The sequence below is a fragment of the Lipotes vexillifer genome, unplaced genomic scaffold (genome assembly GCF_000442215.2).
Source record: "Lipotes vexillifer unplaced genomic scaffold, Lipotes_vexillifer_v1.1 scaffold260, whole genome shotgun sequence".
Lineage (NCBI taxonomy): Eukaryota > Metazoa > Chordata > Mammalia > Artiodactyla > Lipotidae > Lipotes > Lipotes vexillifer.
In genome coordinates, this window is record NW_006778123.1 from 606,192 (window position 1) to 630,578 (window position 24,387).

At 42.8% G+C, this 24,387-nt stretch overlaps 1 protein-coding gene across 1 annotated transcript in view; it reads left to right on the top strand.

The window, feature by feature from the left end:
* Positions 1 to 24,387, top strand: part of GLDC (glycine decarboxylase) — a 106,529-nt gene that overhangs the window by 64,358 nt on the left and 17,784 nt on the right. Inside the window, exons 16-19 of the mRNA XM_007451457.1 lie at positions 5,295 to 5,370; positions 11,220 to 11,345; positions 12,769 to 12,918; positions 23,326 to 23,438. Coding sequence (XP_007451519.1) covers positions 5,295 to 5,370; positions 11,220 to 11,345; positions 12,769 to 12,918; positions 23,326 to 23,438 — 465 coding nt within the window. The remainder of the gene's footprint in view (positions 1 to 5,294; positions 5,371 to 11,219; positions 11,346 to 12,768; positions 12,919 to 23,325; positions 23,439 to 24,387) is intronic.

Genomic DNA, 24,387 nt, shown 5'->3' on the forward strand with positions numbered 1-24,387 from the left:
GTACACGGGCCTCTCACTGTTGTGGCCTCTCCCATTGCGGAGCACAGGCTCCGGACGCGCAGGCTCAGTGGCCATGGCTCACAGGCCTAGCTGCTCCGCGGCATGTGGGATCTTCCCAGACCGGGGCACGAACCCGTGTCCCCTGCATTGGCAGGCGGACTGTCAACCACTGCGCCACCAGGGAAGCCCAAGCCGGCGGATTCTTAACCACTGTGCCACTAGGGAAGTCCCTAGGGCACATTTTTAACACTTCTTGACTTGTATAAATAAAACATCCTACTGTTTTCTCAGTTCAATTTATAGTATAATTCAACAGGACTTTTGGTGACTCCTGGGGTTCACACTAAGTCGTGAATTGTAGCGTATTCTGCAGTCACGCAAATGGGTTCTATGTTACTTTTTTGTAAGTATATATACTGTGCAGAAATCTTTCTCTTAAAAACAGCAGCTACAATAATCCATCTTCAAATATTCCCAAGCAGCCAGCTTCTGAGGGATTTCTTATGGTATATATAAAGTCAGCCACTGTATTCTTCAGGTGGAACAAAGAGGTTATTTCATGACTGGTTGAGGATGACTTCTGCAATCAGTGACAAAGATACTCAGTAACTGACCAAAATGCCTTCTTTATAGGATGCAATTCACTTATAATCTTATGCTTAAATTTTATGCTTAAAAAGTGCTGTGCTTGCCACCTGTGACTATTGGCCTTGCGTATCATTCTGCAAAATCATCTGTAGGAGCAGGCCATCCATGTTCCTGCTTCATCATAGGTAGACATATCTGCAGTTATATTTCTAAAATCTAGTGGAAGTTTCCAAGTGTCCCTTGGGATTTAGTTTGTGTGATAGTCCAATAAAAATTTGTTCCAAAGATCTCAAAGTTTAACCTTTCCAGATAAAACTAAATTGTAATATTTCTTAATCTTAACCTTTGCTCAGTGCTCTTAGCAAAGGTAAAGGTAAGATGATAAAAATCTTTGAAGTTTACTTTGTCCTTCTTGCTCTAATCTTAGCAAAAGAGCTGAACTATCACTCTAGCTCCGTCATGCCATCTTCAAATTCCACCCCCTCCTTAATTAATTTTTTTGCCAAATTCACATTGAATAGCTGCCCTGAAATCCCACACTTAGGATGATACACTGACACTAATAGGGTCTAGGTTTAAATCATTACAAAACTGTTGAATCCCATCAACTCCAATTTATTTTCACCTCGCGGACCTTTGTACTTGCTATACAGTTGTTCTAGCTTCGTCTAGTCTACTGGATTTCTCGTGGATTCTTTGTAGAATGAGTCTGGGTTTTGGAAGAAGTTGCTAGTTCTCACTCATTCAGTGTTAAACAGTGCAATATGTTGCAGTTTTTCCACCAGCCTGAGTAAATGCCATGACTGGGGGCCTTGTTTTTCTCAGACAGTTTAAACTTATGCCTACCTGGCACTTCTAAATGGGTCTGAGGCTCCCCATTCACTGGCATCACTGTGGCTGGCTCTGCAGGTCCAGGCCACTAGCCACTTCATTTTAAATAGATGTCAGAAGACCACTATCCTAGCTGCCCCTCCACAGGTAGTACTTTTCTGATGGGTTCTCAGTCTGGGTTATGCATATAAGCAGTTACTTTTCATAATACTTTTCCACCAACAGGTGGCACTAATAATTCCCCTTATTTCCATAGTACCCCAGGAATAAGACTTGTGTGGCATTTAGAACATATCTTTTGTACTTTTTTGAGTTAAAACATGGCTGATTTTTAAGAGTATCTAAGGCAGAAAACACCCAGCATTCCTGATCAAGTCTTTAGCATGTTGCCTTTCTCCTGGATTACTGGCTTCTAGCTCCAGTCTCTTCTTTCACTCCTAGTCTAAACACCTTGGTTGGTCTTCCAACAAAGCAAGATGAGTAGAAGTCATGAGAAGAACACAGAGAGAAATACAAAATCCATATGCCTAAGTCCCTTTCCATGGCGGAAAGGATGACATTAATGTTGACTGTCTGGACTGGAGAAGAACTCGATTTTGAACAAATTGACTAAACATTTATTGCAGAGCTACTCCTTGCTTAGTACTATTCTATATATTCCCTGTGAATGTATAGAACGCTAATACCTAAGATCCTATTCTCAAAGCCTATACCCTAACTGAGATAAAATAGGCACACGAAGTACACGTGAGCTCTATAATAATTTTCAGTGTATGAATAGGATGGTATTATCAGAAGAACGAGTAGAGTAAAATACTACGCGAGTTTGGAGGAGGTAAAGAATAATTCAGTCAGTCAGTCAGTCAGTCAGTCAGTATTTATTGAACACCCCCTATGTCAGTGTTCTTGGCATAGAGAATACAATGTTGATAAAGACAGATGAGATTTCTGCCTTCAGGGAAGGCCTCTCTGAGGAGGTGACACTTGAGCTGAGGCCTAAATACTGAGAAGAAGCCAGATATTTGAAGAACCTAGAGGAGGAGCTTTCCAAGCAGAAGGAACATTTAGTGAAAAGCCCCAAGGCAGACATTGGCTTGATCTGTTTCAGGGAAGGAAGAAGGCTTGGGTGGCTGGAGGATACTGAGCAAGGAGAGGATGGCAGAAGACATGGGTGTAGAGGTGGGTGGAAGTCACAGATCATGTGGGGGATTTGTAGGCCATGGTGAGGAGCTGGATTTGTGACTTTGGGGAAGGCTTTTTGGAAGAGGCAGAACTTGAGTTGGGACAGTTGAAGAATGGTGGATTTGGCTTGTTGGAGGGAAAGGAGAGGGTGATAGAGGTTGAGGGTTGTGGAAGTGCTCATTCAAATGCTGTGGTAGCCCATCCTCAGCCCATCCTGAGTCACAGAGTGATGAGGGTTGCTGCCTGAAGATGGTGATGATGATGATGATGACGTCGATGATAGTGATGATAGTTGCCAGCACTTAATGAGTGTTTACCTAGTGCCAGGCACCGTGAAAAGCCCTTTACCGTGGATCATCTCATGTCTTATCATATCTGCCCTTCGAGTTGGGTGCAATTATTATGCACATTTCAGAGATGAGAACACAGAGAGGCTAAGTAAATAGTGGTGTAAGTGGTTTGCTAAAACGTGGCATATTCATTTTCCTGTTCTCAAAATAAAGAACATCAAATGAGCTAGAACTTGTTTTTCAGAAGCCAGGAAAATAGAAGCCGAGTATTTGCCTCCCTCCCTGGAAGAGAGAGGAGAGAGGCAAAGCTCACTCAGTGTGGATGATGAGGAAATGGGTGCCCCAGGTCTTATGGGGACAGACCTTTTACATGGAGCTAAACCTCCTAGTTCTGTCAGTCAGACAAGGGTTCTGTGAAGGAAAGCCAGTGTTTGCTCCCATGACTCTCAATCCTTTGGGAAGCATAGCATGCTCAGAGGAGCCTCACTGCTTACAAGTGAAGCACGAGGCCCCTTAAGACGGGCCAACTTGTATCAACGTCTCCGGCTGTCACTGTTGGCCGGTTGGGCATGTAATACTCTGACTCAGTTTCTTCACGTGCAAAATGAGGACAATGGTGCCTACCTTGTAGGGGTATTAGGAGGATTAAATAAGATGATGTAAAATGCTTGGTGGTGACAACAACAATGTTTCCCATTTACCTGTGTTTGCTCTGTGCACAGCCTGGTAAAGAGGAAGTGCTTAATTAATGGAGCAGTTTATACTTATTGTTATTATTATTATTCCCTAACTCATCTAGTCTCTTCTGTTGCTCTGTGACACCCACACTGTGGAAATCACCACTTTCCTTCCTTTCCTCCAGCCAAGCTCTACGCCCTGCACACCCAGATGTTTCCCTGTTCTCTGTCCTTTTCTCATGCTGGGCCCTAAATCGTCAATTCTGCCGTCTCCTGACACCAAACCATCAATGCCCCTATGCTAGTTTGCAGATACTTCAAATTCAACTGGTTCCATCCCAGTGTTCTCTCAAAAAATGTTTTCCAATACTCAAAATTTTAGCTTTTAGTTTAGAAATTAAACAGTTTATCTAATTTATTCTTAAGCCTTGTGCTTTTTTAGAGTATGATCTCAGTATTACGGGGTGACCAGAAGCGATGAATGCCAAAACCACTGCGCCTTCCACAAAGTCAAAAGATGGTGTAATTTTGTGAAATGGAGGAAATATGCATTTTGAATGGGATTAAAAAAACCTATTACTCACTTCCTTTCCTTCCTGCAGAGAGTACTGAGAACATTAAGTAACAGTTTATGACTGACTCAGCATCCCTCCCTGGAATGTTAGTCATTAAGTGTTCTCTAAAAGTAGTGTCTTCAAGGACTGCTGAGATGGGGATGGCCAGCCTCTGGCAGCCATGAGCATTAGGGCTTGGGAAAGCCAACCCTGAGACTGTCAGGACTGGTGCCACACTCCAAGTGTACAGTTCCTTTGGGGTAATCTGATCATTGACTGAACATTTGGTGATGTTAAGAAATTATTGTTCATTGTTTTAGGTGTAATAATTAGTTATCTTTTGTATTTATTTATTCATTCATTCATTTATGCATGCATGCATGCATGCATGCACACCGCGCCATGCGGCATGTGGGATCTTAGTTCCCCAACCAGGATCAAACCCGTGCCCAGTGCAGTGGAAGCGTGGAGTCTAAACCACTGGACCACCAGGGAAGTCCCTACAGTTATCTTTTAAAAGTAATTCTTATCTTTGTTTTTGTTTTTGTTTTTGTTTTTGCAGTACGCGGGCCTCTCGCTGGCCTCTCCCGTTGCGGAGCACAGGCTCCGGACGCGCAGGCTCAGCGGCCATGGCTCACGGGCCCAGCCGCTCCGCGGCATGTGGGATCTTCCCAGACCGGGGCACGAACCCGTGTCCCCTGCATCGGCAGGCGGACTCTCAACCACTGTGCCACCAGGGAAGCCCAAAAATAATTCTTACCTTTGAAAGATACATATTGAAGATTGAATTGATGAAATGATATGATGCTTGAATTCTGCTTCAAAATAATCTAGGACTTCCCTGGTGGCGCAGTGGTTGAGAGTCCGCCTGCCGATGCAGGGGACACCGGTGATAGGTATAATGTGATGGTTCCTTATATTCTTCTCTCTACTTTTCTATAATTTTGGAATTTTCCATAATAAAAAAAATATTTTTAGGTGCATGGGTAAGCTTTAGTGCACAGACCAGGTACTGTTCTGGTTGTTCAAGACTTTAGGCTCATGCAGGGGTCCTATGTGAGCTTTTAGTGTCACATGTTGGTGAACACACAGCCTGTGCCTGATGAATATTGAATGAGTAAATGAAAGCAGAGAAGCATAAAGCTCTGACCCTTTTCTTCCTGTCTTTGCAGCGGAGCCCAGGGGGAATACGCTGGGCTGGCCACTATCCGAGCCTACTTAGACGGGAAAGGAGAGAGACACAGAACAGTGAGTGTGGACCGTTTGCTCACCACCAGGGGGTGGGGGGAGGGCAGCAGGTTCAGCTTTAGGGTCCCTTTCATTCTGTGGGACACTCCCTCCAAGTCTTCTTGGAAGAAGCTGGGGAAACATAAAATCAAGAAACAAATGTCTGTGAACTGGCTATTACGATCCTTGCCTCCAAGACGTTTCACTGGACCATTTTGAGGGAAAACATTTGGAGATAAAAGGCTTTCTCTCAAAGCCAGTCTGTAAAAGTCAGCCAGTTGGCTGTGGACCTGCTCCCTGCAGGGAGCAAAGGGAGGAAGGGGCAGGAATGTTGCCATTCCAAGCCTCCCTCCTTGGCTCAGCCCTGGACAGAGGGCAGAGACTGAGCTTTCATTCTTCTGTAACTCCTACTGTGCCTGAGCACAGTTCTTGTCATATGTATGCTCAGAAAATATTTATTGAATAAATAAATTCCCCAATAAGTGATTCTCAGCTCTAAGCAGCAAAAGAAGACATGGGACATGGAGCAGAGTTCACGGTTCTGCTTCTTTGTTTGCTTTGGGCGAGAGTCTAGTGTCTAGGGTCCAAACTGCTTTTGGGCGCCCTCTTGTGGCCCGCAGGTGCTAATGGGCTCGCCAGGCCTCCACTAATCCCCAAAGGCAGTGCCTTTAGCAGGTGACCTAACAACACAGGCTTCAGATTGTGGCTGAAGGCGGTCTGTGTTCCTGGGACCTTCATTTTGGTGATGGCCACGCTAAACTTGAACTGCATGAGCTGTGGAGGTGGTGTTAGAGGGAGCAGTGGGTAGGAGCCAGGAGCAGGTCGAAGCGTCTGCCCAGCCCAGGAGAGTTAGAGGAAAAGGTGCTGGGGTGGTATGGCTGCCCACATAAGTGGGGTGCAGTGGGTGGTAGTCCAATCTTAGTCCATTCCTGGTTTTATTAAAGCTGGAAGATTGTTTATGGCCAGTTGCCTGGATTTTGCAGTGAAGAATTTAAATACTATTTCACTTCCCTTGCACAAAAGGGGAGAAAAAAATTTTCTCCCACCTTCCCTTTGCTTATCCATCCTGATTACACAGGTGTGTTTTCCCAGGCCTTCATCCTGGTTGGGGACTAGAATTGATTTTCAAAGACCTTTTTGAAAACAGGACATTTATTACTTGAATAAGTTATTGAAGACTGGCCACATGCAAGGTACTGTGTATGCCAGTCCAGAGAGAGATCAAGTGATAAATCAGACAGACGCAGTCCCTGATATTTCAACTTTTTTTTTTTTCCGCTTAGGTGTTGAATTCTTTAACTTTCTAAGGAAGGGTTAGTTGGGAATTACAGTTGTTCTTTGGACCTCAGAATCTCAGCACTGTCACAGAGTCAGAAAGGAAACACTGGGACTCCATTGAGAGGATGCCAGATGACTGACATTTAAAGTTGCTTTTTCTATTTTTCCTCCGTGGCTTCCATGTACTCAGTAGGCCCTGGAACTTCCCATTGTTATGTTCTTTAACCATGAGGTGTCTGGGACTCCTGGGGAGGGAGCCTTTCATCCTGTGTAACCATCTTCATGTCGCTCCTGCTTTACGGAGAGGCCGCCGAGATCTCCACTATGGTACTTGTGGAAGGCCAGTGAGCAGCTAGCGAGAAAAGCCCAGCTAAAACCCAGGTCTGTCCACTCTGTGATGCTTCCCATCCCTCCTTGGGTCCCTGCTCTTTAGTCTGACACCCGGAGCTATCTGTGAATGTCTAGGAGTTGGGGACCAAACCAGAAAGGTCAAGGAAAAAGGATGAGAGACGTTTTGATTGGGCCTGGGCAGAGTTCTTCTGTGACTCATGGATTCTTTTTAGCTCCTTTTCCTTCTTTGTTTTTTCCAGTCCTCCCTTCTCTCTCAGTCCCCTTGTGTGTGACTTTTCTTCTGGCACCACTGTTCACACTACCGTCGCTGAAATGTTGGGAGAGGTTATTCCACTGAAGGACAGAGAGGAGTGGGATGCTGCATTTTGGGGGTGGGTGAGGGGAGGCAGGGAAGGCTACCCAGTCACTGAGCTTGTAGAAATACAGAACTCTTAAGTTTGGAAATGTTGGCATCCTTTCTAGATTAAAGATTTTAATTAAACCTGACTTTTTTAGTTAGAGAAAAAGAAAATGACTTATTATTCAAATAATCAGGGAGGATTTTTCAGCATCAGAGATGTCTAAGACAGCTGTTTCCATACAACAGACTCTAATGGAATCTAGTAAAATATATCCTTCTTTTGAAAAAAAAAAAAAGAATGTGGGGAAGTCATGTGCTACAGAACCTCCCGGGTTCCTGATGATTTTCTTATTTCAAGCTGTTTTCGAAGTTATTTTCACATTTACTCCTGGGTTAAATTTCAGAGGTTCCTAAAATGCAATGGCCAAGTTCTCGATTTACCAGTTTAACTTGAGAGAATACAAATTATTTAACAAACACTTATCTAGAAATTACCCTGTGCCAGGCACTGTCCTAAACAATTTATAATTATTAACTCAATTTGCCTGTCAAATACTAACTCAGGTTTGTGGATCAGGGGCTGAATTTCCTATACAAAGGGAAAACACTGACCAAAAAACTCCCCCCAAAACAAAAAAAACCCACCGCCAAAAAACACCCCCAAAACCTGTATGTATATTTCTTTTCTCAGCTGCCTGAGGCAAAGGAGTGGCCTTTTGTTTTTTGATTTTACCTGTGGTAAGAAATTGATTTCCCTTGCAAAGTAGCCCTCCTTAATCTGTCACTCATTCAGCAAGTCTTGTTTTTTTTATATAGATTTATTTTATTTATTTGTTTTTTGGCTGCATTGGGTCTTCCGTTGCTGTGTGCTGGCTTTCTCTGGTTGTTGCGAGTGGGGGCTACTTTTCGTTGCAGTGAGTGGCTTCTCATTGTGGTGGCTTGTTGTGGAGCACAGGCTCTAGGTGCACAGGCTTCAGTAGTTGTGGCACATGGGCTTCAGTAGTTGTGGCTCGTGGGCTTAGTTGCTCCGCGGCATGTGGGATCTTACCAGAGCAGGGCTTGAACCTGTGTCCTCTGCATTGGCAGACAGATTCTTAACCACTGCACCACCAGGGAAGCCCCCAGCAAGTCTTTGAGGATGAGCTATGTTGGGTCTGTACCAGGTGCATTGGGGGGTTAGAAAAACACAGCATCCACCTAAACACTAACCAAAGAGGGTTAGTGTTGATAAAATATCAAATCTGGGTCCTGTTATTTCCAAGTCCTTTGCAACGCCACAGTTTTTAAAGTGAGGATCCACATAGAAAATCAGAAACATCTAACAGCAAGAAATTCCTGACAAAACCACTGAGACCTTTTCTTTCCGCTAATCCTTGTATCAGGATGTGTATTAGTTTCCCATGGTTACTGTGACAAATTACTACAAACTTAGTGGCTTAGAACAACACAGGTTTATTTTCTTACAGTTATGGAGGCTAGAAGTCTGAAATTGGTTTCACTTGGCTAAAGTCAGTGTGTTGGCAGGGTTCGTTCCTTCTGGAGGATCCAGGAGAGAATCTGTTTCTTTGCCTTTCCTAGTTTCTGGAGGCCTCCTACATTCCTTGACTCATGGCCCCTTCCTGCCATCACTCCAACCCCTTGTTCAGTTATCACATTTTCTACTTCCTCTGTAGTCAAAGCTTCCCCTGGTTCCTTATGATGAGAACACTTGTGAATGCATTTAGGGTCCAACCTATAATCCAGATTTCAAGATCCCATCTCAAGATCCTCAATTTCTCACCTCAAGATCCTTAATTTAATCACACCAGCAAAATCCCTTTTGCCAAATAAAGTCACATTCGTAGTCTCTGGGATTAGAATGTGGACACATTTGGATGCTATTCAGTGTATCACAAGATGAGTGACATTTTTAGCTTGGGTGTTTTTGTTTCCTCTTAACTTCTCTGGTATGAATTCTTCATTGAGGCCTTTAACGAATATTTTATATTCACTTTTAAATAGTCACCTTTCCCTTCCTTGATCAGTGTTCTGCCCAGAAGGTATCCTTTTATCCAAAGATCCTTTGGTAGAATAAAAATATCTTGTGAGAAAGGAAAAATAACTCCAGCTTTGGTCCTGAGAAATTAAAGAATTTAATACAAAAGGGAAACATTTAAACAAGAAAAAGGATTTGAGGACAACACAGCATAATCAGCATGAGACCAATAACCATTCAAAAGAGGCATTAACTTTCTGTCTGCAGAAGAACAACAAAGTAATTTCATGTTTGCCTCTGTTTGTAGTTCTCTTTGGATCCCATGCATTTTGCTTAAGTAGATGGCTTTGCTGTTTTTGAGGAAACAGCTGTAAGCTAGATTTCCCCTTCATAAGCCCATTTTTATGATGCCCATCCACTTCAGTCAGTGGATGTCAGTATTGGGGTGTCAGTATTGGTTCTGGGATTTAAAAAAATGAAAAACAGGATTGTTTTCAGGGTCAATATTTCTTCTTCTTGTTGCTTTCTGTTGGAGGGAACTCCATGAGGCCCTTTCCTGTAGTGGGGCACCATCAGATCATACAGAGCACCTGCATTCACATGATTTGGGTGCAGGAAATGAAAATGATTTATATCTGGGAATTTTTTTTTTTTTTTTTTGCGGTACGCGGGCATCTCACCGTTGTGGCCTCTCCCGTTGCGCAGCACAGGCTCCAGACGCGCAGGCTCAGCGGCCATGGCTCACGGGCCCAGCCGCTCCGCGGCATATGGGATCTTCCCGGACCGGGGCACGAACCCGTGTCCCGTGCATCGGCAGGCGGACTCTCAACCACTGCGCCACCAGGGAAGCCCTAAATCTGGGAATTTTAACGTTGTGCGTGCCTACCATCCGCCTTCCATAAGAATTCAGCACACCTTTAAGCTCTGGCTTAGGTTCTAGCTCTTGAAATACTTTCTCTTGATCTCTTCAACTTGAAGTGGCGCCCTGTTATCCTGAGTTCCTTTGGTACCTGTGGGCTCTAGACATTTTTTTTAAAGAATTTTTATTTCCCCAATTATACTGACAACAACAAGATGCTTTGGAAAGAGAGGAACGGCTTCCTCAGATAAGGGAGGAGGAAATGTTTCCACTGGCCAAGGAGACTAGGTTGAGGTGATGTAGTCCCTGTTTAAAGGGTCCTTTTATTTATTTATTTATTTTTATTTTGTAATCTGACCGCACCGCCCGGCATGTGGGATCTTAGTTCCCCAACCAGGGATCGAACCCGCATCCCCTGCATTGGAAGCGTGGAGTCTTAGCCACTGGACCTCCAGGGAAGTCCTTCTAGACATTTATTTATATGGATGCCAGCCTTGTCAGTGAATGCAGTGTGTGAGCACAGGGCAGGGGCTGATCGGCATTTGTTCTTAGTTAATGATTCTCATGGCAACTAACAATTCATTGCACAGAGTAAGCATCCGATGGTGTGTTGGCACTGGGAGGCCTTGGAATATGTCGACCATTACTTCTTCTGGTCTCAGTAGAGCCAAGCAGAGCACTGGAGCTGCGATGTGTGCATTTGAGTCCTAGAGTTTAACTTCCAATCTCATGTTCTTGTAAGGTGCTTTCTATATATTATAGCTGAGACAAGGTTAGAATAAGTCTAGGCCTGTTTATGGTGTTGCTGGGATAAGGGAGGAGGGTATTAATATTCTGAAAGTCTTTAGGGAACAGTATTTGGGGATTCAATGTAAACTCCTGTTGGACATTGTTTTGCAACACAGTAATAATGAAATTGTAGTAAACTTTAAGGCACTACTGGTCAATTTAAATAGAGCATGTGGCACCTATTGAATTTATGCTCCAAGTATTTTGTAGGACTTTTCTGTCATTATGAATAGCCTGGTGATTTTTCTCTCCTTCCTTCCTTTCATTCCATTCCTAAGGTTTGCCTCATTCCAAAATCCGCACATGGAACCAATCCTGCAAGTGCACACATGGCAGGCATGAAGATTCAGCCTGTGGAGGTGGATAAATACGGGAATATCGATGCAGCTCACCTCAAGGCTATGGTACTCATCTTCCACTTAACAGATGGGGGAGGTCTGGGTTGGAAAGAAGTTGTGGGGATCAGGGATGGTTTATCTTCTTTTGCATTCTAATTAAAAGAGTGCAGTTCCTCCTCTGAATGAGTCTAGGGAGAATGGCATAAAATCAGAAAACCTAGCCGACTCTATAAGAAAAATAAAAGCAAGAGTCACATTTCTGGTCCAGAGTAAAGCTGACCACAGTCTATTTTACCTCTTCCTTCTCTAACAGGGAGAAAGTCCTTTACGCTGCAATCCCATCATCTAATGTGTGCATGTGTAAGAAACTGAATTATTCATGGTGGTAGTAAGGATACTCCTTGCAGGATCTACCTGCCTCCTTCTGCCCAACCTTCCCCTCCTTCCCCCATTAACAGTCAAACTGGCAGTCACGGGTATTCTCAATCTTTGTGTTGGGAATTAAAACATAAATGTAGATTTTGCAGATGCTTGTGATGGGCCCAGACATTACCTGCTGAATTTCAGGCAATATTCCATCTTCCTTCTTCCAGCACCAATCCCCACTCCCAACCTCCCAACCTCCAGGAAGAGGTTGCCTAGCAACTGTATCTGCTTTCCACTGGTGGACTGGAGGCTGCATCTTAAGAGGGAAGGAAATCACTTGAATAGCAATGTGATTTTGTCGGTGTTGTTAGGTATGGAGACTGAGAAGTTCATGTAACTACCTCAGAGGGAAGATGAAAACACACAACGCTGCTCACCTCTCCCATCCACCCTCCTGCTTCCATAGCTCCATAAAGTTTTTACTGATAAATATTCTGGGCCAGTAGTTATAATTATTAAGTCTCTCCAAAATAGGATATGACCTTAAAATTTTTTTTTTCATTTCCACATGAGCCTGTTCACTGACTTGCTGGTCAAAAAAACAGGAACATGCCTTTTATATATGCTTGCCTTCTGTCAAAAGGAAAAACGATGGAGTTTTTTTTTAATCAGAGCAGAACACTCCTAGTGGGAATTCTAATTTCAGTAGAATGGGAGGGAAAGGGGATAAGGGTGGATATGGCAAGCTGAGCAGAGAGAGATTAACTGTGAGAATCAACTTGTCTTGAACCAAAAAGATCTGAAATAATTATTGAGATGATTTGAACCAAAGGAAAACCACTTTAGAGAGTTGAGCCCCAAATACCCAGAAATCTTCTGAACAGTTTTTTGGTTTTGACAATGGAGACCTATCCTGAAGGGATCTTGTTATTTCTTTGGAATGATTTACAAAGGGAGTAATGGCTGTGGATCTTCTATTAGCATCATCCTGCATTGAGACAGTTCCAGAAATGAAAAGAACAAGTCTTTGTCTTTCTTAATCCTTTAAAATAAAAAGCGAGGGATTGGCTAAGAAAGAAACATTCCCTCTCATTGTCTCCCTCTGCCCTTTTTTATCTTTCAGGTGGATAAACATAAGGAGAACCTGGCAGCAATCATGATTACGTACCCATCCACCAATGGATTGTTTGAAGAGAACATCGGAGATGTGTGTGACCTGATCCACCAACACGGAGGACAGGTCTACCTGGACGGAGCAAATATGAATGCTCAGGTGGGCAGTGTGAGAGGGCTCCCTGAGAAAATGGTTAAGTACAAAAAAAAAAATTCATTTTCTTTCATTTCTTGCCAGTTGTCTTAAAACATGACACTGAATTCAGAACAGAGACTGACTTTCTATATTGCCAAATCAAACAAAGTATGTACCACAATTTCACTGAGATTACAGACCCTAAGGAGGTCATGGGCGATGCTGAGGAGGAGGTAAAAGGTTGAAGGGAAGCAGGGAGTGAGCTGAATGTCCTTAGCTTGTCACAGGGTGTTATCCCTCTGGGCGTACTAAAGGCAATGAGGTCACCTGACTCCCTTCCTGAGGGAATTTAGACCCAAGTTTTGGCCACTGGTGGCTGTTGCTCTCCCATGGCCTTGGCCTAGCTTCAGCTTCATCAGTGTGAAACAGCTGAATAGCTCTGTCCCCGAAGGGCTGATCCTGACTTCTTGGCAGGGCTTAGGGGGGTGTGGTGGTGGTTTGTGTGATGTGTACCCCTGAGGAAATGCGTTAGGGAGACTGGAGGACAGGGACTTAACATCTTTTTAAGAGTCTTCTCAGCTTCCTCCTCTCTCTCTCTTTTTTTTTTTTTTTTTTTGCGGTACGCGGGCCTCTCACTGTTGTGGCCTCTCCCGCTGTGGAGCACAGGCTCCAGACGCGCAGGCTCAGCGGCCATGGCTCACGGGCCCAGCCGCTCCGCTGCATGTGGGATCTTCCCGGACTGGGGCACGAGCCCATGTCCCCTGCATCGGCAGGCGGACTCTCAACCACTGCGCCACCAGGGAAGCCCCTCTCCTTTTTTTTAAAAAAATAAATTTATTTCTTTTGGGCTGCACTGGGTCTGCGTTGCTGTGCGCTGGCTTTCTCTAGTTGCGGCGAGCGGGGGCTACTCTTTGTTGCTGTGCACGGGCTTCTCATTGCGGTGGCTTCTCTTTGTTGCGGAGCACGGGCTCTAGGCGCACGGGCTTCAGTAGTTGTGGCTTGCGGGCTCTAGAGCGCAGGCTTAGTAGTTGTAGTGCACGGGCTTAGTTGCTCTGCGGCATGTGGGATCTTCCCAGACAAGGGCTGGAACCCGTATCCCCTGCATTGGCAGGTGGATTCTTAACTACTGCGCCACCAGGGAAGTCCCTTTTTTTTAAAAAAAAAGTTTTTTTAACCATTTCAGACTCTCTGCTTTTCTTTGCTCCTGTCTGATTTCTTTTGAGTAGTCCAGGGATTCTATTGCTTCAGTAGCGTAAATGGATTCTTCATCTTTGACCACATTCACAATTAGTCCAAATGCCAAAGTGGCAGGAACACCCATTGAATGTTGTGGCTGGTACCAGGATGGTCCAGGAAAACTGTCAGCCTCCCTTTCTCTCCCTCGGCTCAGTATTCTCTCCAACAGCCTTCCAGCCCCTTATAGCCACGCACCCTAAGGGGCCCTTTGGTAAAGTGCATGATACCCAAAGCAGGGGTGCTAGAAATTGCCTGTTTCAACAGCAGGGAGGTACTATCCTTTCTTGCGCTAGGGGTACTTCCTCTTCTCCCTCTTGGGGTGAATACTTAGGAATTGACTGTATATTCAAATCTGTATTTTAAAATCTAAATTAGGCTAAAAAGTCAGTTGCTGTTTCCATAGAAACCACAAGCCACGCTGCCTGTGGGATGCCAGGTTTTGGTTGCAGTATTTTTTTTTTTAACATCTTTATTGGAGTATAATTGCTTTACAATGTTGTGTTAGTTTCTGCTGTATAACAAAGTGAATCAGCTATACGTATCCCTATACCCCCATACCCCCCCCCCACCTCTTGTGTCTCCCTCCCACCCTCCCTATCCCACCCCTCTAGGTGGTCACAGAGCACCGAGCTGACCTCCCTGTGCTATGCAGCTGCTTCCCACTAGCTATCTGTTTTACATTTGGAAGTGTATATATGTCAATACTACTCTCTCACTTTGTCACAGCTTACCCTTCCCCCTCCCCGTGTCCTCAAATCCATTCTCTACGTCTGTGTCTTTATTCCTGTCCTGCCCCTAGGTTCACCAGAACCATGTTTTTGTTTTTGTTTTTTATGATTCCATATAAATGTGTTAGCGCACAGTATTTGTTTTTCTCTTTCTGAATTACTTCACACTGTATCACACACTCTGGGTCCATGCACCTCACTACAAATGGTAGAATTTCTTTTTATGGCTGAGTAATATTCCATTGTATATATGTGCCACATCTTCTTTATCCATTCATCTGTCGATGGACACTTAGGTTGCTTCCATGTCCTGGCTATTGTAAACAGTGCTGCAATGAACGTTGTGGTACATGTCTCTTTTTTTTTTTTTTTTGTGGTACGCGGCCCTCTCACTGCTGTGGCCTCTCCCGTTGCGGAGCACAGGCTCAGTGGCCATGGCTCACGGGCCCAGCTGCTCCACGGCATGTGGGATCCTCCTGGACCGGGGCACGAGCCCATGTCCCCTGCATCGGCAGGCGGACTCTCAACCACTGCGCCACCAGGGAAGCCCCATGCCTCTTTTTGAATTATGGTTTTCTCAGAGTATATGCCCAGTAGTGGGATTGCTGGGTCATATAGTGGTTCTATTTTTAGTTTTTTAAGGAACCTCCATACTGTTCTCCATAGTAGCTGTATCAATTTACATTCCCACCAACAGTGCAAGAGGGTTCTCTTTTCTCTACACCCTCTCCTGCATTTATTGTTTGTAGATTTTTTGATGACGGCCATTCTGACTGGTGTGAGGTGATACCTCATTGTAGTTTTGATTTGCATTTCTCTAATGGTTAGTGATGTTGAGCATCCTTTCATGTGTTTGTTGGCAATCTGTATATCTTCTTTGGAGAAATGTCTATTTAGGTCTTCTGCCCATTTTTGGATTGGGTTGTTTGTTTTTTTTGATATTGAGCTGCGTGAGCTGCTTGTATACTTTGGAGATTAATCCTTTGTCCGTTGCTTTGTTTACAAATATTTTCTCCCATTCTGAGGGATGTCTTTTCATCTTGTTTATGTTTTCCTTTGCTGTGCAAAAGCTTTTAAGTTTTATTGGGTCCCCTTTGTTTATTTTTGTTTTTATTTCCATTTCACTAGGAGGTGGGTCAGAAAGGATGTTGCTGGGTCAAAAAGGATGTTGCCGTGATTGATGTCATAGAGTGTTCTGCCTATGTTTTCCCTTAAGAGTTTTATAGTGTCTGGCCTTAAATTTAGGTCTTTAATCCATTTTGAGTTTATTTTTGTATACAGTGTTAGGAAGTGTTCTAATATCATTCTTTTACATGTAGCTATCCAGTTTTCCCAGCACCATTTATTGAAGAGACTGTCTTTCCTCCATTGTATATTCTTGCCTCCTTTATCAAAGATAAGGTGATCGTATGTGTGTGGGTTTATCTCTGGGCTTTCTGTCCTGTTCCATTGATCTATATTTCTGTTTTTGTGCCAGTACTATACTGTCTTGATGACTGTAGCTTTATAGTATAGTCTGAAGTCAGGGAGCCTGATTCCTCCAGCCCTGTTTTTCCTTCTCAAGATTACTTTGGCTCTTCGGGTCTTTTGTGTTTCCATACAAATTGTGAAATTTGTTGTTCTAGTTCTGTGGAAAATGCCAGTGATAGTTTGATAGGGATTACATTGAATCTGTAGATTGCTTTGGGTAGTATAGTCATTTTCACAATGTTGATTCTTCTAATCAAGAACATGGTATATCTCTCCATCTCTATGTCTTTAATTTTTTTTATCAGTGTCTTATAATTTTCTGCATACAGGTCTTTTGTCTCCTTAGGTAGGTTTATTCCTAGGCATTTTATTGTTTTTGTTGCAATGGTAAATGGGAGTGTTTTCTTAATTTCTCTTTCAGATTTTTCGTCATTAGTGTATAGGAATACAAGAGATTTCTGTGCATTACTTTTGTATCCTGCTACTTTACCAAATTCATTGATTACCTCTAGTAGTTTTCTGGTAGCATCTTTAGGATTCTCTATGTATAGTGTCATGTCATCTGCAAAGAGTGACAGTTTTTCTTTTCCGATTTGGATTCCTTTTATTTCCTTTTTTTTTTTTATTGTACAAATTCAATAAATTCTTTTTTTTTTTTTTTAACATATGTTCCCATATTTCTTTCCTCTTGTGTCTCCCTCCCTCCCACCCTCCCTATTCCACCCCTCCAGGTGGTCACAAAGCACTGAGCTAATCTCCCTGTGCTATGTGGCTGCTTCCCAGTAGCTATCTACCTTACATTTCGTAGTGTATATATGTCCATGCCTCTCTCTCACTTTGTCACAGCTTACCCTTCCCCCTCCCCATATCCTCAAGTACATTCTCTAGTAGGTCTGTGTCTTTATTCCTATCTTACCCCTAGGTTCTTCATGACATTTTATTTTTCTTAAATTCCATATATATGTGTTAGCATACAGTATTTGTCTTTCTCTTTCTGACTTACTTCACTCTGTATGACAGACTCTGGGTCCATCCACCTCATTACAAATAGCTCAGTTTTGTTTCTTTTTATGGCTGAGTAATATTCCATTGTATATATGTGCCACATCTTCTTTATCCATTCATCCGATGATGGACACTTAGGTTGTTTCCATCTCCTGGCTATTGGAAATAGAGCTGCAATGAACATTTTGGTACATGACTCTTTTTGAATTATGGTTTTCTCAGGGTATATGCCCAGTAGTGGGATTGCTGGGTTATATGGTAGTTCTACTTGTAGTTTTTTAAGGAACCTCCATACTGTTCTCCATAGTGGCTGTACCAATTCACATTCCCACCAGCGGTGCAAGAGTGTTCCCTTTTTTCCACACCCTCTCCAGCATTTATTGTTTCTAGATTTTTTGATGATGGCCATCCTGACTGGTGTGAAATGATAGCTCATCGCAGTTTTGATTTGCATTTCTCTAATAATTAATGATGTTGGGCATTCTTTCATGTGTTTGTTGGCAGTCTGTATATCTTCTTTGGAGAAATGTCTGTTTAGGTCTTCTGCCCATTTTTGGATCGGGTTGTTTGTTTTTTTGTTATTGAGCTGCATGAGCTGATTATAAATTTTGGAGATTAATCTTTTGTCAGTTGCTTCATTTGCAAATATTTTCTCCCATTCTGAGGGTTGTCTTTTGGTCTTGTTTATGGTTTCCTTTGCTGTGCAAAAGCTTTGAAGTTTCATTAGGTCCCATTTGTTTATTTTTGTTTTTATCTCCATTACTCTAGGAGGTTGGGTCAAAAGGATATTGCTGTGAGTTATGTCATAGAGTGTTCTGCCTATGTTTTCCTCTAAGAGTTTGATAGTTTCTGGCCTTACATTTAGGTCTTTAATCTATTTTGAGCTTATTTTTGTGTATGGTGTTAGGGAGTGATCTAATCTCGTACTTTGACATGTACCTGTCCAGTTTTCCCATCACCACTTATTGAAGAGGCTGTCCTTTCTCCACTGTACATTCCTGCCTCCTTTATCAAAGATAAGGTGACCACATGTGCGTGGGTTTATCTCTGGGCTTTCTATCCTGTTTCATTGATCTATCTTTCTGTTTCTGTGCCAGTACCATACTGTCTTGATTACTCTATCTTTGTCGTATAGTCTGAAGTCAGGGAGCCTGATTCCTCCAGCTCTGTTTTTCGTTCTCAAGATTGCTTTGGCTATTCGGGGTCTTTTGCGTTTCCATACAAATTGTGAAATTTTTGTTCTAGTTCTGTGAAAAATGTCAGTGGTAGTTTGATAGCGATTGCATTGTATCTGTAGATTGCTTTGGGTAGTAGAGTCATTTTCACAGTGTTGATTATTCCAATCCAAGAACATGGTATATCTCTCCATCTATTTGTATCATCTTTAATTTCTTTCATCAATGTCTTATAATTTTCTGCATACAGGTCTTTTGTCTCCTTAGGTAGGTTTATTCCTAGATATTTTATTCTTTTTGTTGCAATGGTAAATGGGAGTGTTTTCTTGATTTCACTTTCAGATTTTTCATCATTAGTGTATAGGAATGCCAGAGGTTTCTGTGCATTAATTTTGTATCCTGCTTCTTTACCATATTCATTGATTAGCTCTAGTAGTTTTCTGGTAGCATCTTTAGGATTCACTATGTATAGTATCATGTCATCTGCAAACAGTGACAGCTTTACTTCTTCTTTTCCGATTTGGATTCCTTTTATTTCCTTTTCTTCTCTGATTGCTGTGGCTAAAACTTCCAAAACTATGTTGAATAAGAGTGGTGAGAGTGGGCAACCTTGTCTTGTTCCTGACCTTAGTGGAAATGCTTTCAGTTTTTCGCCATTGAGGATGATGTTGGCTGTGGGCTTGTCATATACGGCCTTTATTATATTGAGGAAAGTTCCCTCTACACCTACTTTCTGCAGGGTTTTTATCATAAATGGGTGTTGAATTTTGTCAAAAGCTTTCTCTGCGTCTACTGAGATGAACAGATGGTTTTTCTCCTTCAGTTTGTTAATATGGTGTATCACATTGATTGATTTGCATATATTGAAGAATCCTTGCATTCCTGGAATAAACCCCACTTGATCATGGTGTATGATCCTTTTCATGTGCTGTTGGATTCTGTTTGCTAGTATTTTGTTGAGGATTTTTGCATCTGTGTTCATCAGTGATATTGGCCTGTAGTTTTCTTTCTTTGTGACATCTTTGTCTGGTTTTGGTATCAGGGTGATGGTGGCCTCGTAGAATGAGATTGGGAGTGTTCCTCCCTCTGCTATATTTTGGAAGAGTTTGAGAAGGATAGGTGTTAGCTCTTCTCTAAATGTTTGATAGAATTCGCCTGTGAAGCCATCTGGTCCTGGGCTCTTGTTTGTTGGAAGATTTTTAATCACAGTTTCAATTTCAGTGCTTGTGATTGGTCTGTTCATATTTTCTATTTCTTCCTGATTCAGTCTTGGCAGGTTGTGCCTTTCTAAGAATTTGTCATTTCTTCCAGGTTGTCCATTTTATTGGCATAGAGTTGCTTGTAGTAATCCCTCATGATCTTTTGTATTTCTGCAGTGTCGGTTGTTACTTCTCCTTTTTCGTTTCTGATTCTATTGATTTGAGTCCTCTCCCTCTTTTTCTTGGTGTGTCTGGCTAATGGTTTATCAATTTTGTTTATCTTCTCAAAGAACCAGCTTTTAGTTTTATTGATCTTTGCTATCTTTTCCTTCATTTATTTTTCATTTATTGCTGATCTGATCTTTATGATTTCTTTCCTTCTGCTAACTTTGGGGTTTTTTTGTTCTTCTTTCTCTAATTGCTTGAGGTGCAAGGTTAGGTTGTTTATTCGAGATGTTTCCTGCTTCTTAAGGTGGGCTTGTATTGCTATAAACTTCCCTCTTAGAACTGCTTTTGCTGCATCCCATAGGTTTTGGGTCGTTGTATCTCCATTGTCATTTGTTTCTAGGTATTTTTTAATTTCCTCTTTGATTTCTTCAGTGATCACTTCGTTATTAAGTAGTGTATTGTTTAGCCTCCATGTGTTTGTATTTTTTACAGCTCTTTTCCTATAATTGATATCTAGTCTCATGGCGTTGTGGTCGGAAAAGATACTTGATACAATTTCAATTTTCTTAAATTTACCAAGGCTTGATTTGTGACCCAAGATATGATCTATCCTGGAGAATGTTCCATGAGCACTTGAGAAAAATGTGTATTCTGTTGTTTTTGGATGGAGTGTCCTATAAATATCAATTAAGTCCATCTTGTTTAATGTATCATTTAAAGCTTGTGTTTCCTTATTTATTTTCATTTTGGATGATCTGTCCATTGGTGAAAGTGGGGTGTTGAAGTCCCCTACTATGAATGTGTTACTGTCGATTTCCCCTTTTATGGCTGTTAGTATTTGCCTTATGTATTGAGGTGCTCCTGTGTTGGGTGCATAAATATTTACAATTGTTATATCTTCTTCTTGGATTGATCCCTTGATCATTATGTAGTGTCCTTCTTTGTCTCTTGTAATAGTCTTTATTTTAAAGTCTATTTTGTCTGATATGAGAATTGCTACTCCAGCTTTCTTTTGATTTCCATTTGCATGGAATATCTTTTTCCATCCCCTCACTTTCAGTCTGTATGTGTCCCTAGGTCTGAAGTGGTTCTCTTGTAGACAGCATATATACAGGTCTTGTTTTTGTATCCATTCAGCCAGTCTATGTCTTTTGATTGGAGCATTAAACCATTTACATTTTAGGTAATTATCGATATGTATGTTCCTATTACCATTTTCTTAATTGTATTGGGTTTGTTATTGTAGGTCTTTTTCTTCTCCTCTGTTTCCTGCCTAGAGAAGTTCCTTTATCATTTGTTGTAAAGCTGCTTTGGCGGTGCTGAATTCTCTTAGCTTTTGCTTGTCTGTAAAAGTTTTAATTTCTCCGTCGAATCTGAATGAGATCCTTGCTAGGTAGAGTAATCTTGGTTGTAGGTTTTTCCCTTTCATCAGTTTAAATATGTCCTGCCACTCCCTTCTCGCTTGCAGATTTCTGCTGAAAGATCAGCTGTTAACCTTATGGGGATTCCCTTGTATGTTTTTTGTTGATTTTCCCTTGCTGCTTGTAATGTTTTTTCTTTGTATTTAATTTTTGTTAGTTTGATTAATATGTGTCTTGGCGTGTTTCTCCTTGTATTTTTCCTGTATGGGACTCTCTGTACTTCGGGGCCTTGATTGACTATTTCCTTTCCCATGTTAGGGAAGTTTTCAACTATAATCTCTTCATTTATTTTCTCAGTCCCTTTCTTTTTCTCTTCTTCTGGGACCCCTATAATTCGAATGTTGGTGTGTTTAATGTTGTCCCAGAGGTCTCTGAGACTGTCCTCAATTCTTTTCATTCTTTTTTCTTTATTCTGCTCTGCAGTAGTTATTTCCACTATTTTATCTTCCAGGTCATTTTTCTGCCTCAGTTATTCTGCTATTGATGCCTTCTAGAGAATTTTTAATTTCATTTAGTGTGTTTGTTTGCTCTTTAGTTCTTCTGGGTCCTTGTTAAACGTTTCTTATATTTTCTCCATTCTATTTCCAAGAATTTGGATCCCCTTTACTATCATTACTCTGAATTCTTTTTCCGGTAAACTGCCTATTTCCTCTTCATTTGTTTGGTCTGGTGGGTTTTTACCTTGCTCCTTCATCTGCTGCATATTCCTCTGTCTTCTCGTTTTGCTTAACTTACTGTGTCTGTGGTCTCTTTTTTGCAGGCTGCAGGTTCATAGTTCCCATTGTTTTTGGTGTCTGCCCCCAGTGGGTGAGGTTGGTTCAGTGGCTGGTGTAGGCTTCCTGGTGGAGGGGACTGGTGCCTGTGTTCTGGTGGGTGGGGCTGGATCTTGTCTTTCTGGTGGGCAGGGCCACGTCCGGTAATGTGTCTTGGGGTGTCTGTGAACTTAGTATGATTTTAGGCAGCCTCTTTGCTAATGGGTGGCTTGTGTTCCTGTCTTGCTAGTTCATTGGCATGGGCATCCAGCACTGGAGCTTGCTGGCTGTTGGGTGGAGCTGGGTCTTAGCACTGAGATGGAGATCTCTGGGAGAGCTGTCACTGATTGACATTATGTGGGACTGGGAGGTCTCTGGTGTACCAATGTCCTGAACTTGGCTTTCCCACCGCAGAGGCTCAGGCCTGACACCAGGCCGGAGCACCAAGACCTTGTCAGCCACACCGCAGGTAGGAGACAGCTAAATATGCAAGTATCTCAGTGGCTTCTTAAATGATGGGAAGATGTGATGCATGAAGGACACCAACTCAAGTCTCAAAGCTTAGTTCTGTGATCTTGTACCAGGCAGTTAACTTCTCTGTGCCTCAGATTTCCTTTTGTGCAGCACCTCCTTGCCCCAGAGGCCCAGTCAGTGGGAGGGAAGGGCTGTCGCTCACAGGCTGTGCTGGGAGGAAGCCCGGGAGGCTGGTGCAGGACTGCCAGAGCAATCATATGCCTGGCACGGTATTAGATGCTCAAGATACAGGAGTGAATGAGAGAGATGATATACTTTGGCCTCCTGAAGTTTATATCCAGTTGTATTTATATCGAGCAGGGCATATAATTTCCTTGTCTCAATTCTCTCATCTTTGGAGGGAGAAGAGACAGGCACTGCGTCCCACTCACTGCGTTCTTGGGGAAAGTGCACCACCTCCTTGGCCTTGGGAGGGCCTCGCACCAGAATGTGTAGGGCGAGGGTGGGGTACCTAGTGCCCAGAGGCCTGCCTCCTTGTGGCATTTGCGAGGTAAAGGGGGGCCACTTTACCTCCCATCGGGAAACTCAGCGCCCCTGTCCCCAGCCGAAGAACCAGCAGTGTAAAGGCCACAGGCACACGGAGGGCGAAGGATGCTGGCGGGGGCGGCCTGGTTGCAGTATTAAGTATGTTTCTGTGAACAGCTCCATCTGCCTTTTCTCTCAGGGGGAACAGCATGGCCGCCTCTCCAGAACACCCCTTCGAGCTGTTGACTTTTGCTTTTGGCTCTTGCCCTTTGTGGTAGGTGGGAATCTGTCGTCCTGGAGACGTTGGGTCTGATGTCTCACACCTAAATCTTCACAAGACCTTCTGCATTCCCCATGGCGGAGGTGGCCCTGGCATGGGGCCCATCGGAGTGTGAGTTCTGGGCCCGGGTTGCAGGATAGCTTTGAAGAGTGAGAGTCAAAGATGGGTCTCAAACTCTCTGTTCTTCTCATCAAGGTCTTCAAGTGTCAGGATACCTTCACATGTGGCGTGCCTATAAGGGCTGGGTGAGGAGCAGTGAAAGGGGTGCTTTTAGGGTTTGTCTAAGGAGAAACATACTTAGATTTTGTTAACCACAGTGTGTGACCACACTCAGCTCCCAGTCATGCATAGACAGAGCAGGATTATTAACAGAGTAATGAATAGGGAGCTTTACGGAGCGTTATGGCTGAGAACTGGCATATTAGCACCTAGAAGTGCCTCTCAGACTTTAATTTAGACTTCTAAGCAGCTTTTCTTTATTTCTTTTTAAAATCAGCTGATGGTTACATCTGAGGATCTAACGTATAACATGGTGACTATAGTTGATAACACTATTGTATAATTGAAATTTGCTAAGAGAATAGAACTTAAACGCCCCCCCAAAGAAAAAGTGAATTGGATGTAAGATGTTGAACACTTTGCAGCCTGAATTCTTATTACATCTGAGACAAGTAAGAAGGAAACAGACCTTATTACTAGAAATAATTGGATTAAGTCAGAATAAGACTAAAGCAGTATCTTGTAGCAGTTGATAACTTTACACTGTGAAGCCAAATCATCTCATGAAAATGATGCTGAGCAGCCATTTCCTGAGCATCTTCATTTTTCCAAAACTGTACCAAAGGGGTCAGTCTTGAGGAATGCTGCAAGCCTGGCCCCCTTGCTTTTTTCTTCTTTCCTTTTTGATTACTATTATTTACAGTAAGTGAAGGAGGCCCAGTGCCTCAGCTGTGGGGGAGGCAGCGTGGCTGATGTTCACATGCTGAGCTCTGATGTGTTACCCCTTGGGGCTTCTTTTCAGCAGTGTCCTTCTATATCCCTTAGATGCCTTGGGAAAGAG